The sequence below is a fragment of the Heterocephalus glaber genome, unplaced genomic scaffold, assembly GCF_053883595.1.
Source record: "Heterocephalus glaber isolate CG9 unplaced genomic scaffold, H.glaber_assembly_v1.0 deba00001141, whole genome shotgun sequence".
Classification (NCBI taxonomy): Eukaryota; Metazoa; Chordata; class Mammalia; order Rodentia; family Bathyergidae; genus Heterocephalus; species Heterocephalus glaber.
In genome coordinates, this window is record NW_028258201.1 from 828,564 (window position 1) to 845,734 (window position 17,171).

The window sequence follows — 17,171 nt, forward strand, 5'->3', positions numbered from 1 at the left end:
GAAAGAAAACTATCTGGCTAACTCCTTCAGGGCCCATGACAACTTTAGAATGGCATGGAAGCGCATTCCAATAAGATGCCAGAACTGAACAACTTTCCCCAGCATCACAGAGAAATGTCATTTGTTCGCTACTCCTAGCATCAGCCGAGTCTCCTGTAAGGTGACAGGAATCTGCTTGTGCAAGAGCCACACAGACCACCTTGTGCACCATCATTAGATGTCTGGGCTTCCTTCCCTGGACACCACGGCGGCCAGTGCCCTCATCCCTGTCGGGGAACCAGGACAGTCCCTTTCCCAATGCCAAGGGTCCTCTTCCAGGTCCCGATGGCCCAACAAGGCTTTGGCAGCTTTGAGGCCTTTCCTTTGCCAAGTGCCTTCGTTGCTTGGTTTGAAGCACTCTGATGTGCTTCCATCCCTCTCTGGATCCCTTCAGTTCTGCTCAGTGCAGTGGGCTTTGTCCATCAGGGAAAGCATGGCTTCAGCCTGCCTCTCTTCCTTATTCAGTTCTCATTTGTCCTGGACTTCATCACAGTTATTAAAGACTGAATAAGACACACCCACCAACTGACTTAACTGTTGTGGCCCTGTTGGAGTTTCTGGAGCTTTTTCCTAATATCTGGAGCTGCCTCACTAATAAAAAACTATCTTAGGATGACCCGACCTTCTCTAGACCCAGAGTCTAAATGAGTGTACTCACTGAGCCTCTTCAAGCCGGAGCTGAGAAGCAACTGGATTTTCACAGAGCCCCGACTATGGACCTGAGCTTATTGTAGCTCACAGGCCTGAGCATCCTTTGTTGCGTACCCACTAAGATCTCCTTGATGTGTCTGTGGCCAGGAGGAGTAAACATTAGGTTGTGGGTCCCAGCAGGTCCAGCCCTGCACTGGGTCCTGACCTGGCACTGGGAATGACAGGGCAGCTCCTGATGGTTCCCACCCAGCGTGTGGGAACTGACAGAGCTGATGCCCTTGGGGTGAGGTCACAGGAGCCTCAGAGTCTTTCCCTGAGTCAGTTCCCAAGGGGAGTCTGACAGGGCACCTTCTAGATCTAACGGTGATCCTGTCCAGCTCTTGTGTCTGTGTCACCTAGGAGAGCTGAGCCCCTTGGGACTGGACATCTCCAGCCTTTTCCTTTTGAACCTTAGACTCTTTCTTTTTTTCCAGTACCGGGGATCGAACTCAGGGCCTTAAGCTTCTGATGCAGGGGCGGTGCCACTGAGCTACTTTCCTGGCCCAGAACTTTAGACTCTTCCCTGTGATCACAACCCTTCTTCTGGACAGAGTTCAGAACTGAGAGGCTTTACTGGCTGGATACACTGTAGCTGATTCTCAAACCACATAATATCCTGTGTAGGGAGGGATAGCAAGCGCTCTACTCCACAGAAGCCAAAACCCCTGAAAATCTCCCCACACATGTGGCTCTCAGAGCCTCTTGCTGAGAAATAGTCACCTAAACAGATGATATCCCATTATCTGCCTCTAGGCGGCAGTCTAAGAAGAGTGCATGACACGCAGATACTTCTTTTCCTGTCGGTCATTTCCTCCGTGTACGTACTCAGTAGTGGGATTTCTAGATCACATAGTTGTTCCATTATGAATTTTTTTTGGAATCTCTATGCCATTTTCCATAATGACTGAACCTATGTATTTACATTCCCAGAACCACAGGGCAACAATTCCCCTTCATCCATATCCTTGCAAACAATTTTTGGCATAAGAAAAACATTAATTTCACCTTTAAGTAACAGCCATTCTAACTGGGGAGGGATGATACCTCATTGTCATTTTGATTTGCTTTTCCCTGAAGATTAGAGATGTTGAGCATGTGTTCATATACGTGTCTGCCACTTGTATGTCTTCTCTTGTGAAATGTGTTTTGGGTCTTTTCCTCATTTCTATTTTTTAAATTTTTTTATTTTGGACCGGGAATCGAACTTGGGACCTTGTGCTTGGGAAGCAGGCGGCGGAACCACTGAGCTAAATCCCCGGCCCCTTTTCCCCATTTTGAAATCAAGTTACAGTATTTCTTTTCTTGCTACTGAGCTGCTGGTGTCCCTTATATAAGTAGGGTATTAACCCTAACCTTGTGCTTAGCTTGCGAGCGTTTCCTACCACTATGTAGGCTGTCTCGGCGCTCTATTGATGGTTTCCTTTCCTGTGCAGAAAATTTCACATTTCCTGAAATCTCGTTAGCCTCTTTGCACTGTTGCTTCCTATGAGTTTTGGGTCGTATTTGAAAAGTAGTCCCAGAGACCAAGGCCATGGAGCCTTCTCCCATTCTTTTCTTCTGGAAACTTTAGTTTTAGGTCTTATCTTTATATCTTTAGCGCATTTTTCAGTTCTATGGTGAAAGATGAGGATCTACCTTCATTTTTTTTTTGGTATGTGGATATCCAGTGGTCCCAACAACATGTATTGGTCTTTTCTTCTTTATGTGTTTTGACGCCTTGGTGGATAGCCAATTGAGTACATGCATGGATTTATTTTGGGGTTCGCCACTGTATGTCATTTGCATATGTGTTTTTATGCCAACTATTGGCTGAAACACCTACAAATTGTGAGCCAAATAATCCTTTCCTCCTCTTACTTTTAGGCATCAGGTATTTTGTCTCAGCAACAAGAAAAGCAAGTAGAACATTGATTTAGTTTTAAATATTTTTCCAACTACCCACTATATTGCAAAGATGTTACTGAGACAAGAAACCATCCCTCTGTACGGAATTGGGCAACTATGGGTTAACTAGGTAACTGTGCTCTTTGTGGAATGCACCTGAATGACGATGACAACTTCTGTAATCTGTCACCAAAGGAGCATAACAGACTCAGAAAGCCCTGCCAGAACTGTTGGCCCCCCGCCCCACTGCTCTGCTTTGTGTAGATCCTGCTTGCTATATACCCAGGGAAACTGCAATGAAATTAAGCCTTGTAAATGTAAAAGGAGCTATATAAAGAGAGTAAAGTTCGATTCGGGGCTCTCAAGACAGGAGTCACTCGCTGAGCTGCCAGCATTAAAGCCAATTTGTGGATATTTCATGTGTCAGAGTGTTCTGTTTGAGTATCCCAGTTTTTCTACTCCTTCGTGATATCTGGTAACGCTTTAAAACAATAGGAATATTAATTAAAATTCTACTTAGAAAAACAAAATACTTCACATGGTTGGTATCCAAATCCTTTGGGAAGCCAATTTAAAATTTTTTTTTTTTTGCAATGCTGGGAATCGAACTCAGGACCTTGTGCTTATGAGGCAGGCCCTGCGCCATTGAGCTAAATCCCCGGCCCAAGCCAATTTAAATTTACTTATCAACAATCAATTGGTCAGATTTTTGAGATACACTAATACTACTTCCAAAAGCCTCCTTTACTTCTTTTCTTTTTCCAACCTCCTAATAATATTCTCCCATTATATAAACCAAAGAACATTTACAGTAAGCAGAACTTGTTGAATAAAACTATATCAGCAACATTAACTCTCCAAGAATACTAAATTTCTTCCACTTCACTTATTTAAAACCCAGACAGGTCTAAAAGGTGATCGAGGTAAAAGACTGAAGGTCCTCTGAGTATCCACAAGCTGCCCAACCTTCCTCTGGGACAGAGAGAGGAGTGAAACAGGAAGGGAGGCGATCACACAGAAACTGCTGAGAGGGAGAGAGAGTGCCTAACACCGGGCAAAATAAAACAAACAACACTGGGCCTGTCGTGATCTGCAGCCCAAGAAAGGGCTCACCTGCGTGCCTCTGGACTTAGTATAAGTTATTGTTCCTTCAAAAATAAAATCTTATCGGGCACCACAAAATCCATGGAGTATAGTAATTACTGAGCAGCAACTTCCCAAAATCCACGAACTATATTGCTTAGTGGGCCTGCATTATTCTGTGTCTAATTTCCAACATTACTCACGCAACAAACATCTAAATATGTTAGCCAAATAAATGTCATTGCCTTCAAACCAAAGATCTCTCGGGCTGGGAATTTAGCTCATTGGTCCGGCACCTGCCTTCCAAGCCCAAGGTCCCCAGTTCGATCCCTGGTACCAAAAAAGCACAAACAAACCAAAGATCTCTCAATTACTTCTAAAAAAATATTCACCTTATTATTCAAGAGACTTCTGTCACTTCGTATTACTGCTCACTGTACTTTCACTTAATATATAAATAACATTAAAACCCATATTTGAGTGAAATGCACCAACTCCCCTGTATAACAGAGATCACGTTGAATCACGGGCCAAACATGACTAACACAGTGAGCGTGAATTAGGGAATCAAGACTCTAAATCAATTGCTGGAGAGCTGCACAGTGGACAGGTCGGTGGAACTCTTCCTCTACATCCAGGCTGATCAGTAGCAGACAGCAGATCGGAATTGGAAGGAGAAGGCGGGAAGAGCAGAGTCACACTCTTCCTGTGCAGAGTCTCGCTGTCCTGTGCAGGGAGTTGCTGGCACACACAGAGGCAGAGCTGCGCTCGCTCCACCGACACCAGGATGGCGGGGAACGGAACGAGGCCGCAGGCTGAGCTCGGCACCGTCTTCCTCTCCATCTTCTCAGCATCTGGCTCCTCTTCTCCCTCAAAGGTCTTCCTCTCCCTCCTCCTCCTCTCCCTCCTCCTCTCCCTCCTCCTCCTCCTTCTCCTCCTGCTCCTCCTCCTCCTCTTCCGGGTCTGGTCCTTCCTTCTCTTCCTGGTCGAGTCCATCGAAGTCTGGGATTTGCTGCCACAGTTCCAAAACAAACGGGTTTGTGATCTCACAGAGAAACATAGCCAGACTCTCCAGATTTCTAACACTGTGCCGAGCTTCCATGCATGCGGGTCTTGGATTCTGTCTGCACTCAGATGGAGGCAGGTACGATGTGCAGGTTTCTCTGGCAAAACTTCCAGGCCTCCGAAATCACATTGTCAGTAAGGCCCAACGTTCACCTTCATCTAGGCTGGAAGCTGGGCCAGTGAACGCCCTTCCACGTTTCTGTACTCAGAAACTCTAGTTCTTTGCAGTGTCATTCAGGGCCTCAGTTTTCCCAAGACACACCGGTAATTACAAGGAGTGATTAATTCTGTCACTGCCTCAGGGACTCAGTCCCTTCACGCCAGGGTAATCCTCTCATCTCCACGCCCTCCTCCTGCTCTTCCCATGCTGCTCCTTTCCTGCTTTCCCCTTTCCTGCTGCTCCTGCCACCCCAGCCCTACAATGTTTGAAAATTTGGAAATGAATGAAAAGAATCCAAATATGAATGCCCACTGCCAGCAGGTGTGAGGGAGACAGAAGAGAACAGCAAAGGGAGTCAGGGAGTGGGGACTGTAACTCACCTGCCCGCTTCCCTGTCCACACAGCTGTGCACGCACACACACATGCACACGCACGCACACCTGCAGTTGCTTCCCCTTCAGTGGCTGCTCAGACTCACGGTCTTTATTGGCGGGTCTCAAGCCAGGCGCTGTGCCAGGACCTCTCACACTGAGGTCAGGGCCCTGGGCTTTTCTCACAGGCGCTGCCTCCCTTCCTGCCGCCCCCCTCAGCAGCCCTTCTGCACAGCACAGCAGGTTCATTTGCCCATTTAGAGAAACATTTCAAGTCAATGGTCCTGTTTTGCAAACATTCATCTATATTAGACTCTGTCCTATGGGTCTTTAAGCTTGCACTGGAGCCAGGGCTTGGATGACCAGAGCTAAAGGCAGGGGGAGGGGTGGGTGAGCGGAGCAGGAAAGAATTTATCTAAGATGAGAAAGTATGGGATCCCTCCTCTCTGCTAATCCTAGCAGCAGGATTTGGATTTAAAAGACTGAAGAAAAGAAGAAAGTCCTGGGAAAGTTCTAAAAGGACAGAGGAGAAAAACGAAAGAGGAAGGAAGATGCCACGTGAGGAGCCGTCACTTCCACCCTCTGGGACAAGGGCAGCACGAACACCTGGCACTGTCAGAGACAGGAACACGCAAAAGAGAATGAGTCTGGGCTCCCCGGCAAGAGCAAGGCCAGAATAATCCCCTGAGGAAACGAAGAACCAGGAAAAACACACGGAGGGTGGGGTGAGGCCACGCCCAGGCCCAGCCCGGCTGACCTGGCCACAGGAAGCCACTGCTGTCCATGGCCTGGACACAGGACAAGGACTTGGAGGCGTCTAAGTCCCCGTGAGGACAGGTCACGCAGGGACAAGGCTCTCCTGGAGGGACAGGGACCCGGGAGCAGAGGTGACCCCGCTGAGGAGGGACCACGGCAAAGCCCAGCAAGCACCGGGCAGCGACCGCTCAGCTCTGTCCCCCCTCGGCTCCTCACAGCCTTCTCCCGTGCCCGCCTCAGCAGACTCAGCACGGCACAGTGAGGGGAGGTCCTCAGAGCTCCCGCTGACCTCTCCCCGGAAGTGTAGGACTCAGCTGTGATTAGCCAGTCAGCCTCTGTCAGGAACTGGAGAAACCAAATTCACATTCAGCGGCCTATGTCCCTGTGTGGGAATCTCCAAGAGATGCTAAAGGAACGCCGGCCTCCAAGCCCAGAGAGTGTCAACGGTCCAAGAACAACTCAGACAAGGCCAGCGTGGCCAGCACATGAGTTTATTAGGGTTACTCACAGAGCAGGGGACTTGGGGTCCCAGCACTACTGCAGTCAGCAACCCCACTGCTCAGCAAGTGGTTTTAGGGCTTTGATTGAAACAAGGTGGGGATCAGAGCGGGAAGCGGCCTTGGCCGGAGCTGTGTGTCCTCCACGCCATCTGATCTTCATCAGGAAGCTCTGCAGGGCTTCATGGAGCACTGCGGGCAGGGGGCTTGTTGTGCTGCAGTCTGGCACAGCCTAAGCTATTGGTAGGGGCCTAGAAGAAGACGGAGTTGCAGCCGGGCCTGGCTGTGCTGGCCTGTGATCCAGGCACTCAGGAGGCTGAGACAGGAGGATCACTGTGGGTCCAAGACCAGCCTTGCTATATAGTGAGTCCAAGCCCACCTCAACTTCGTAGTGAGACCCAGTCTCAAAAGACAAAAAACAGAAAGATGGCCTTCCTTCGGCCGAGGTTGGGAGGACAATCCTCACTACAGCAGGGCAGGAGGGAGCAGCAGCCCAGGGCACCTGAGGCTGACACCGGGAGGGAGAAGGTCAGCCGCGCCTCTGCTGACACAGGGAAGTTGGGCAGGAAGGGAACCCAGGGCACTGTGGGCCCAGGGAGAGCTGCTGTCGCTTGATCCCCTATTCTGCCAGGGGACAGGGTCAGAAGCCATCTGCAGACACAGCGCCCAGGGTTCCTGAGCTGAACAAGCCTCAGCCCTCTGTCCCTCACCCGGCAGCGTTCTCGGGCTCACACAGAAGAGCCGTGAGCCATGGGGAGTCGGGGCCAATGGCCAGAGCCTGAGCAACCTGCTGCTGCTCCCTCCAGGCTCCCGCTCAGAGTGTGACCAGGCCTGGCCCCGTCTCCCCTCTCCCGGTCGGGCCTCAGCTCTCACCTTCTCAGGCCATGACAGATGAGTCGGAGCCCTGGGCACGGTCACTGCCTGGGGTAGGAAACACAGCCGGACCCAGTCAGAGCCCACAGCACACGCAGCTGGAGGGGGCGCTGTGGGGCGGGTGCTCCCCGAGCTCCTGACTGCACCACCCCAGGCTCTCGGCATCACCCCCATACTTACTGGCAGCCGGGCCATAGCTGGCTCCTTTTCCACCTGTGGGAAGCAAATGCCCTGTGAGGAGCCAGGGAGCAGGCAGGGCCTTGACAGCCTGGAAGGACGGCCCAGGCCTGGACCCCAGGGAAGTTTCCAGAACTGGGGCTGCAGAGCCAGGCAAGGACCAGGAGGCACGAGGAAGGACACGCTCGGGACCTGACCACCGCCCTCCTGGAGCCCTGATCAGCAGGGACTTCCCTGAGGACCCGACTGCTGGGCTCAGGTCGGCATCAGCACACCCATCGGGTGACAGAGCTGTCCTTCCTTTCCAGGTGCTTTAGAACAGAGCAAGTGTCCCGGCCCGGCTGGGTGCGCACCTGCGTGTGTGTGGGGTCCCCACCTGAGGCGGCCCCACTTCCCCTGGCTCTGAAACAGGAGCACTCAGACCCGGCCCCTTCTTACCTGCCCTCTTTCTCCTCCACATCCCAACAGCCACCACCGCTATGAGGACCACCCCGAGGAGGGCAGCAGTGACCGCGATGACTTCCACTCCTCTGGACATGGTGGGATGAAGCGGCCGCTCTGGGAAGGGGGGAGGGGAATGGGCTCCAAGGCCAGGTCTCAGCCCTGAGCTCTTAGGGCCCACAGAAGGCTCCAGCTGTCCCGAAAAGAGGCCCTGTGCCCCGTCCCCTACCCCACATCAGGGTGCGGGGCTCAGGCAGCCCCTCGTGCTGCACTCGGCACGTGTAATGCTGCTCCTCTCCGGAGGGCACCGCCACAGCCGCCCACGTCTGGAAGGTCCCGTCCCCTGCAGGCCTGGTCTCCACCAGCTCCATGTCCTGGGTCAGGTCCTGCCCATCCCGCTGCCAGGTCACGGAGATCTCGGCAGGGTAGAAGCCCAGGGCCCAGCACCGCAGGGTCACCTCTTCCTTGGAGAAGGGGTGGCGGGTCACGCGTGTCTCTGGGGGGTCTGAGGCAGAGAGGGAAGATTCAGACACTGCACTCTTCCCGGGCCACTGCATCAGCGCTCATGTGCCCGTCCCGAGCACGGACAGGACAAGTGCAGCGGGGGAGACGCAAAACCCAGAGAGCAGCCGCGACTCAGGCATCCGGGATGGTCTGTTCCTGGGAAAGTTCCAGACTCGGTGAGTGGGCCCAGGGGAGCAGGCTCGGGGTCCCTGAGGGGAGGCAAAGGGACCTGCAGTCCCGCGTGGGTGGAGACTCAGGGACTCTGACAACTGCAGTCGCATCTCCAAGGCACTGGCTGTGGGGCAGAGAACACGCCTGAGAGGCAGCCTTCAGTCTGCAGCCAGGGAGCAAGGGAAGGGCTGAGGCGCAGCTCAGGGATCTTCCCTCCACCAGCCTGGGACAGACTCTCACCCTCCTGAGGGAAGGGCGGGCTCAGGAGCGCCAAGTGCTATGGGCTGCGCAGTCCCAGGACCCTCTTCCCCTCTGACGCCAGAGGGCAGCAGTACCGCGAGGTCCCGGGCAGAGGCAGGAGGTTCTTCACCGCCCTGGTACCTGTGCGCTGCAGCTGCTCCTTCCCGTTCTCCAGGTGTCTGCGGAGCCACTCCACACAGGTGCCCTCCAGGTAGGCCCTGTCGCGCTCTGCCACGCCGGCCTCCACCCACTTGCGCTGTGTGATCAGAGCCGCGGTGTCCGCCGCCACCCAGGAGCTCAGGTCCTCAGCGAGGGCGATGTAATCCGCGCCGTCGTAGGCCCACTGCGTGTACCCGCGGAGGAGGCGCCCGTCCGACCCCACTTCGCAGCCGTACATCCTCTGGAAGGTGTGAGAGCCTGGCCCCGCCCCTAAGTCAGCCCCGCCCCCAGGTCAGCCCCGCCCCCACCCGGGGATTTTTTTCACCCGAACTGAAAACGAAACCCGGTCGCTTCCCCGCGCTCTTCCGGGACTGGGGTCTGCGCCTGAACCTCGGACCCCGTCGGTGGGGACGGGCAGGGCCGTGACTTCTGACCCGGCCGGGCTCACTCACCGGCCTCGGTCTGGTTGTAGTAGCGGAGCGCGGTCTGCAGGTTCACTCGGTAAAGCTGTGCGTTGCCCTTGGCTCTCCGTGTCTCCCGGTCCCAATACGCCTGGTCCACCCGCTCCATCCACGCCGCCCGCGGCTCCACCCTCGGGCTCGCGGCGTCGCTGTCGAAGCGCACGAACTGCGTGTCGTCCACGTAGCCGACCTCCAGGTACCGGGGCTCCCCTTGGCCGGGCCGGGACACCGCGATGTCGAAGTAGCGCATCGAGTGGGAGCCTGCGGGGCGGGCAGTGAGACCGCGACCTCGGCCCGCGCCGGCCCTCGCTCCTCCCCGCCTCCCTCCGCCCGCGCTCACCGGCCCGGGTCTCGGGCAGGACCAGGGCCCCCGAGAGCAGCAGGAGCAGGGCTCGGGGTGCCATCACCCCCATCCTCAGGTTGCGGGACTCAGGCTGGCGCTCTGTGGGGACTTTATAACGGGAACCGCGGCGGCGCTGATTGGCTGCTGTAGGAGCCCGCAACCAATGGGCGTGGTAAGCGGGCCCGCGTCACGAGTGTCCAGGCAGAAAGACCCGACACGGCTTGGCAGAGGCAGAAGTGAAACCCAGGCAGAGGCGGGCTCCCCGGTGATGAACGTCCGCACCCGACCGCTCTGATCACACAGCGCAAGTGGGTGGAGCCCGGTGTGGCAGAGCTGCCAGGGCCTACGTCACAGCCGGTGCTGCCGACCCGACCGGGGGCTCTGCCCTGACCCTCTCCTCCCGCCCCGAGCGCTCTGTCACTCGGCCTCCCGAGTCCTGAGTCCTGCAGAGGCCGGAGAGGAAAGCGCGGCCCAGCCCTGTCCTCCTGCTCGCGGCCCGGACCCTCCGTCACGTCCCCGACTCCTCCCCGGCCCGGACGCCCCTGAAGACGCCGCGCCCGGGGCACAGCGGCGGAGCGAGCTCGTCCTGGGCCGCGGTGCGCACGCGGGGCCTCTCTGCACCCCGAAGGCTGTGCCTTCGCCCGCGCACACTCCGGGCCCGGGCGCTCCGTGCTTATGACCTGCAGGGGCGCAGCGGGTCGGCCCGGAGCGGCCAGGCCTCTGGGCCCAGGGAGGGGCTCTGTGCCCTGCGCTGAGGGAGTGGGAAGGGCCGTGCCGCCGCCCTCGGCCCTGGGTTTGACTCCCCACGGCGCGATCTGCGCCTGCAGGCTCGTGTGCTCCGCAGTCACCCTCATTTCACATCCCTGAGTGTGTGTGTGCGAGTGCAGGACACGACCTGGGCACTGTGGCGCCGCCTTCTCCTCAGAGCAGAGAGCCGAGACCCCGGGGCCTGAGTCTCGGCACCGCACCCACCCTGTGCACTGTGCGTCTCCCACACTTTACAAATGAACCTGTGCTGGAGATCATCTCGTCAATTAGGCACCACAGGGAACCGACAGCAATCCCTGCCAGGGATGAGAAAGGGAAGTTAAGCCGCACCGTGCAATAAGATGCCCGTGACCCGGATCTCTCTCCTAGAGGAGTGCGTTGCACCGTGGGAGCGGAGGGCTGAGAGCCGCGGTGCAGCCTGAGGAGAGGAGCGAGCGAGGCGAGTGACGGCACCGCCGGCCGCGGATCTGACACCCACGCGAGCCGCGCGCCGAGCAGCTGGGGTGGGACAGAGAGGTTGGCCAGAGACTGAAAGCACTGTTCAGAAAAGGACCAAGTTTGGTATTTGTTTTTTAATTTTTCTGTTGCTCAATCTGTTTGTATTTTTAGTACCTTGCAGGGAGGCCAGGGGCGTTCTACTGTGGTGCAGTTTGTCTTTTTTTTTTTAACTGCTGGGGATTGAAGCAGGACCTAACCACGGGGCTACATGACCAGCCCCTTTATTTTTATGACAGGCTCCAACAGGCAGTCCTCCTGCCTCAGGCTCCCAACTAGCTAGGATTACGGGCAGGAGCCACCACAGCCAGCCGAGAAGCCCAACTTCTAAAGCATGTTTTTGTCCACAATTTTGAAAGTAATCTTTCCAGACCTTGGTAAATTCCTGGTAAGGGAAACAATGTGAAAACCCAAGTTGTTACTGTAGATTTCAACCAGATTGGCAAAACAAATTATTTCAAAGTTGCCTATGTTCAGTGAGTCAAATATCCTTCCCCAAAGATCACCCATTCTCTTTTTATGCATTATTCACTTCTAGGCCTTGTGCACGTTTTATTGGGTAAAGTGGTTTTGTTGTCTTTGACCAGATTGCCATGAGGAGGCAGTTCCTTTGAGGCAGCTCCACCAAACCTGTTGACCTAAACAGCAAATGCAAAGCCTGCCTCTGGGCTCTGTAGCAGTAGCCACTAAAGAGCTCTAAAAAGGTGCTTCCACCTGGGAACCCGCTGCTCTAGAACCTTCACCTCTGCTTCTCTTCCTCCCCTCCTGCTTCTCCACCCTGCCCTCTGCCTCGTCTTCCCTCAGGTCTTCATCTCCCCTCAGTCCCTGCCGACCCCTCCTGAACTGTGGCCCTGGCACTGTCCCCTCTCCTGCCTTGTGCTGCTGTCACTGCTCAGCGCCCTGCTCCTGGGAGTCAGCCGTGTGGTTCCTTCAGGCTGACTCCTCCTCACTCTCCAACCTCTAGAGCAGTAGGCCCAGAAGCTCGGGGCTGGGCATTTCACAGTTGGAGCCCCAGCAGTTAAAGCCAGACCTGGTGCACAGCAGGTGCTACATCAGCATTTGTGCCTGAATGAAAGATGTGTGACAGTGCCGAGATGAAATTACACCACAGGAAGTCATAAAAGGCGAATACAAAGAATTAGGGGAGATTTTCTTCCATGCTCCTGGTGTGGGGGGCAGGTGACAAATTCATTCTTGTGGGGAAGGCACTTCTGCTGCGTAGGCTGAGACTGTGTGTCAGCCTTTGAACACAAGCGTAACCAGTTACCACACACTATGGCTTTAAAAGAGCCACTTTTCATGTCCAATCCTTGGTCAGGATGTCAGACCCAGTCAGGATGAACTCTCCTCAGGGTTTCACAAAGCCCCGTCCTCTGTGGAGCGCAGGGTTCTCCTCCACCTCACACAGAGCAGGTGCAGGTGTAGGACTGAGGGCTAGGATCCCAGCAGCCATGGCCTTCTTGGCCACCGGGCCCCTCCACTTTCAGAGCCCACAGGAGAGGAAATCTCTCTCACCTGCCTCTCTGGGCTCAGAAAGAGCTCTGTCCTTTGGCTCCCCAGTTGGGACAGGCTGAGTTGGGATCCTAGTTATGCCTAGGATTCCCCTCCCAGCAGCACCTACTTCAGCAGGTGATTGAATAACTGGGGAGGTGACCATCAGGGTGGGCCTTGGAGTCCATCTCAGAATCAGGCTGCAGGACTGGTTGTTCCTCATGTGGGTGACCTGGTCTTGGCTGGAAGATGGAGGCCCAATAAACAGATGCTGGGTGGTGCTAACGCCTTCTGTGTAGCCACAGAAATGGAGCTGCGCAACAGCCGTCCAGTCCCGACCTGCACAGACCCTCTGTGCTGGCCCTCATGTTCACTGCGCCCTGTGCTTCTTTAAATATTCATGTGTCATCCTTAAGACAAATGCTACTTGGTGCTGCCTGTTTGTTGCCTGTGCAGTGCACCCAGGCTGTTCGAGCTGTGTCACACGGAGCATGTAGGGGTCATCCCTCCTCCATGCACACCTGCTCCTGACAGTTTGCAGCTTAGGGTTCACAGGTCAGCACATGAGTCTCCTGGGACGCAGGCAGGAAAGTCCCCAGAACAGGCTGGAGAGGAGGGTTATTCTGCTCTGTAGGCTCTTTTCTTCACCCTCTAGGTCACGCTAATTTCCACAGCGCTTGCACCAGTTTAGTGATTTACCAGGAAGCTGTGGGAGTCCATGAGGCTGCTGCTCTGAAGAGAAAACAATGCACTGAAGGTGAGTAAGCGAGGTTGGAGCCTGTCTTGGCCACAGAACCAGCCCAGGCCTTCAGCGCCCGCTCCCTCAGCAGCGTCCTTTCCTCTCTCCCTCCACACACTGTGGCTCTGCAGTGTCCGCCACACGCGGGTGCTGCTGCCTTTCGTACGGAAGAATCTTCCAAAGTAGAAAGCAGAGAAGAGAGGGAATAAAAAGCAAAGAAGGAGGAAAGGAGAAGAGGGAGGGCCGGGGATGTGGCTCAGTGGCGCAGCCCCTGCCTGGCAAGCAAGCCCAAGGCCCTGACTTCCATCCCCGGTACAAAAAAAAAAGGAGAAAATACAAAGTCCAAAGGCAACCGGAGACTTATAGGAAATAGTGAGCACAGCCTCATCACGCTGTGAGGAAATAGAAGAGGTGTGCGTATTATCTATCGAATAACAGGAACTCAAGAGAGCTGCATTGGTGATGCACTGTTGTTTAACAGCTCACTAGCAGCTCACAGAGATCACACAAACACAACCCAGATGGAGCAGGGCCGGTGGGGAAAGTTGGATAATAAGAGATTTGGGTGTTTGTTTTTTCTTTTGCTTTGTTTTGAGAAAAAACGGTGTAGTGTTGAGTTGCAGAACCGGCCGGGCGCCTGACTCCACTTCCCAGTGTGGAGTTCCCGGCCCCTGACGCAGGGGCGGCCCTGGGAGACGCCCAGGGGTCGGGGTCCAGGTAGGGGCGGATCGGATCGCAGCCCAGCGCCAGGCAGAGGCCCGCTCGGCTGAGCATGTGGGTTCCGCAGCAGCAGCGGAGCCCGCGTCCCGCCCCGCACGGGCCTCACCGAGCGCCGCCCTGGGCCTGAGGCGCCTGCGCCCGCTGCGGTCACTGCGCCCAAACAGCAGGGAAACAAACGGCCCCTCTGTCTGTCTCTCTCCCCTTGTTCCTCTTTCCTCCCTTTCTCCATCCGTCTTCCCTTCCTTTTTTCTTTTTCCTTTTCTCTTCTGTGAGTGTCTGTGTATCCTTTCTCCTCTTTTCTTTTTCTTCTATTCTAGTTTATAGAGTAGGGCAATTCCCTCTTGTTCTTTCTCTTCCCTCTCTTTATTTTCCATTTCTTTTCTTCTTACCTGTTTCCTGTTTTTTCTTTTTCTTTTGTCTTCCCCTTTTTAATTTGTCTCTCTTAACTTTTTCTCTCATATTTATATTTATCATATAATTTCTTCTCCTTTTTTCACCACCAATTTCTCACCAGTTTTTCCAGTTACCCGTCTAAGTATATAACATGCTCTACACCATGAGGACCCTGTGCCTCTCCTCTCTCCCCTCTCCCTGCCATACAGTTGAAGACCTCAATATTTTTTTCTTGCTTTCTCCCTTCCCCATCCTCCTATATCTTTAATAATAAAACCTTAAAGCTATACTGGTTTTCTAGATAACTGACTGTATAAAATTACTCTTAAATGCTTTTTTTTTTTGGTACCAGGGATTGAACTCGGGACCTTGCACTTGTGTGACAGACACCAGGGCCGCTGAGCTAAATCCCTGGCCCTCTTGAATGCTTTTTACCACTAGAGGAGACATAGCTGTCACCTTTAGTGCATATTAGCTGTGGATTGATGCCTGGGTTTTCCTGATGTTTGCTCCTTAACTGTGGATTTCTTCTGCAGGCTTAGGCTTAAGGGTGACACAGAATTGGGTCTCATTGTCTGTTACTACCCAGCTTGCTTTGGCTGACACTGCTGTAGCTCATACTGGATACCACTGTCACGGACTTGATTCCACAGCCACACCCCCAGCTTGGTGGACCCTTATGTGCCGGTAACCCCTGCCTGCTGATTCCATCTTCATGCCCAGGGAGGGGACAGCAAGAGCTCCTTCAACATCAGGCTCTGGCTTCATGTCTGCAGCCTGGGGAGTGAAGTCCTGAGTCTGGGATAGTGTCAGTTTGCAGGGAAAGGTCAGGGTGATATTGGGGAGGGAACAGCCAGGCTGTCTGGCAAAGAGCTGATGTGTGAGTTACATACACACTTTCTTGTGGGAATAAATTCAGTTCTTATTGGATAACTTCTACGGTTTGTGTTTTTTTCTTCATTTGTTTTGTAGTGTATGGTTATGGTTTGCTTTTTTATGGGCTTTTTTTGTTTTTATTAGGCTATTGTTCTTGTGTATTTTTTCTTCCATTTGTTCTGATTTAATTGGGGTCTAAGTTCTTTTACTCTTCTTAACTCCCTATCTAGTTTCTGTACCTCAAACCCCCAGAGCAATACTATAACCATATTTCTTAATTATTTTGCCCAATATATAAACTCTTCCAAGTTTTTAATTTGCCGTATGCTGCTCTCTCAAGTCACTCCTGTCTTCTCTAGTATTAACCTTTGCTCCATGTCACCCTAAGACTTGGGCTCTTTTGTATCTCACCTGCCCCCTGCCCTCCCAACAATCACATAGCTTCCTCAATCAAAAAGTAAGCTTCCTTCCTCTCACATCTTGCCTTGTGCCCACATGTATCTTTTTTTTTTTTTCTTTTTTTTTTGGTACTGGAGATCAAACTCAAGACCTTGAGGTTGCGAGGCAGGCACAGCGCCACTGAGCTAAATCCCTAGCCACATATATCTTCTTAAAACTCCCAATACTAACACATCAACTCACTGAAAACTACTCCAACAGAATCAGACTCCACATCAGAATTTTTTTCTCACCTATCACTCTAACCCCTACCAACCTCTCCCTTACCCTTTTACATTCCTCATTCAACCACTGTCTTAGTTACTTTTCTCATTGCTGAGACAAATTACCCAACACTCACAAGTTGAAGGAAGAAAGGTTTACTTTGGCTCACAGTTTATAGAGGTTTCAGTCCATAGTCAGCTGGCTCCAAGACAGGCCAGCATAGCAGAAGAGCATCTCAGAGGAGAAACAGTCCATGGCAAGCAGGCAAAAAAGCAACAAAAGAACAAGTAGCAAGCCCCTCTTTCCCTTTCATTCCCTTCAGGCCTTTCGGGTGAGGCCTCCCACAGCCAGGGTAGGGCCTTCCCATTATCCACACCCAGAACTATGATAAACCAATTATCAGACTAATCCAGTAGCCACACACCCTTAATCCCAATATCACACACCCTAGATCCAGCCACCTCCAGAACACAAGAGCCTTTGAGGGGACGTCTAGATACAAGCCTCACCAGCAACCTTTCATTCTCCTCTCTCCACTTCTCCTACCCCATTACAGAAGAACTGCTAAAAATAAATGAATACATGGGCATGGTGGGTGGTGCACGGCTGTAATCTCAGCATTTGGGAGGTTGAGGCAGGAGGATCACCCAGAGGTCAAGGCGAGTCTAGGATACATAGTCCAAGGCCAGTCTGATCTACACAGTGAGATCTTGTCTCAAAAAAAAAAAAAAAAAACCAAAGGCCAGGGATTTAGCTCTTTGGTTCCACCCCCTGCCTCATAAGCACAAGGTCCCAATCCCTGGTACAAAAAAGAAAAAACAAACTCAAAACAAAACAAAACAAAAAACAATAAATGAACATAGTCTGCATAGAGGATAGATAAAGGGTGGAAGTATAAATGCAAGCTCTATCATATATATGTAAGTGATTTATGATCAGAGTGTTGATGCTATGATAACCAGAAGAAATTATTTCTTTCTGCAAAACATAAGGACAGAGTCAAAATTGCTGAAATTAAATAACAGAAGGCAAAAATCCTAACTCTGGACATAAAAAGCTGAAAATACTTCACGTGGAGCACCTTACCAAAAATCTTCATATAAATGACAAGC

General features: G+C 53.0%; 1 protein-coding gene across 3 annotated transcripts; it reads right to left on the minus strand.

Moving 5' to 3' along the window:
• Nucleotides 1-6,523: 6,523 nt before the first annotated feature.
• On the minus strand, nucleotides 6,524-10,085 carry LOC101721592 (saoe class I histocompatibility antigen, A alpha chain). 3 transcript variants are annotated; one of them, XM_013072857.3, is made up of 8 exons: nucleotides 9,912-10,085; nucleotides 9,563-9,832; nucleotides 9,093-9,368; nucleotides 8,266-8,541; nucleotides 8,034-8,153; nucleotides 7,599-7,631; nucleotides 7,419-7,466; nucleotides 6,524-6,737 (listed from the first exon to the last, which is right to left on the minus strand). In XM_013072857.3, exons 1-7 carry the CDS (start codon nucleotides 9,982-9,984, stop codon nucleotides 7,423-7,425), a joined length of 1,092 nt encoding a protein of 363 aa, XP_012928311.2. In that variant the 5' UTR covers nucleotides 9,985-10,085; the 3' UTR covers nucleotides 6,524-6,737; nucleotides 7,419-7,422. The 3 variants fall into 3 exon arrangements, with proteins under 3 accessions (XP_012928311.2, XP_004847085.3, XP_012928310.2); XM_004847028.4 differs by having other exon boundaries at nucleotides 6,524-6,796; XM_013072856.3 differs by having other exon boundaries at nucleotides 6,524-6,861.
• Nucleotides 10,086-17,171: the final 7,086 nt, after the last annotated feature.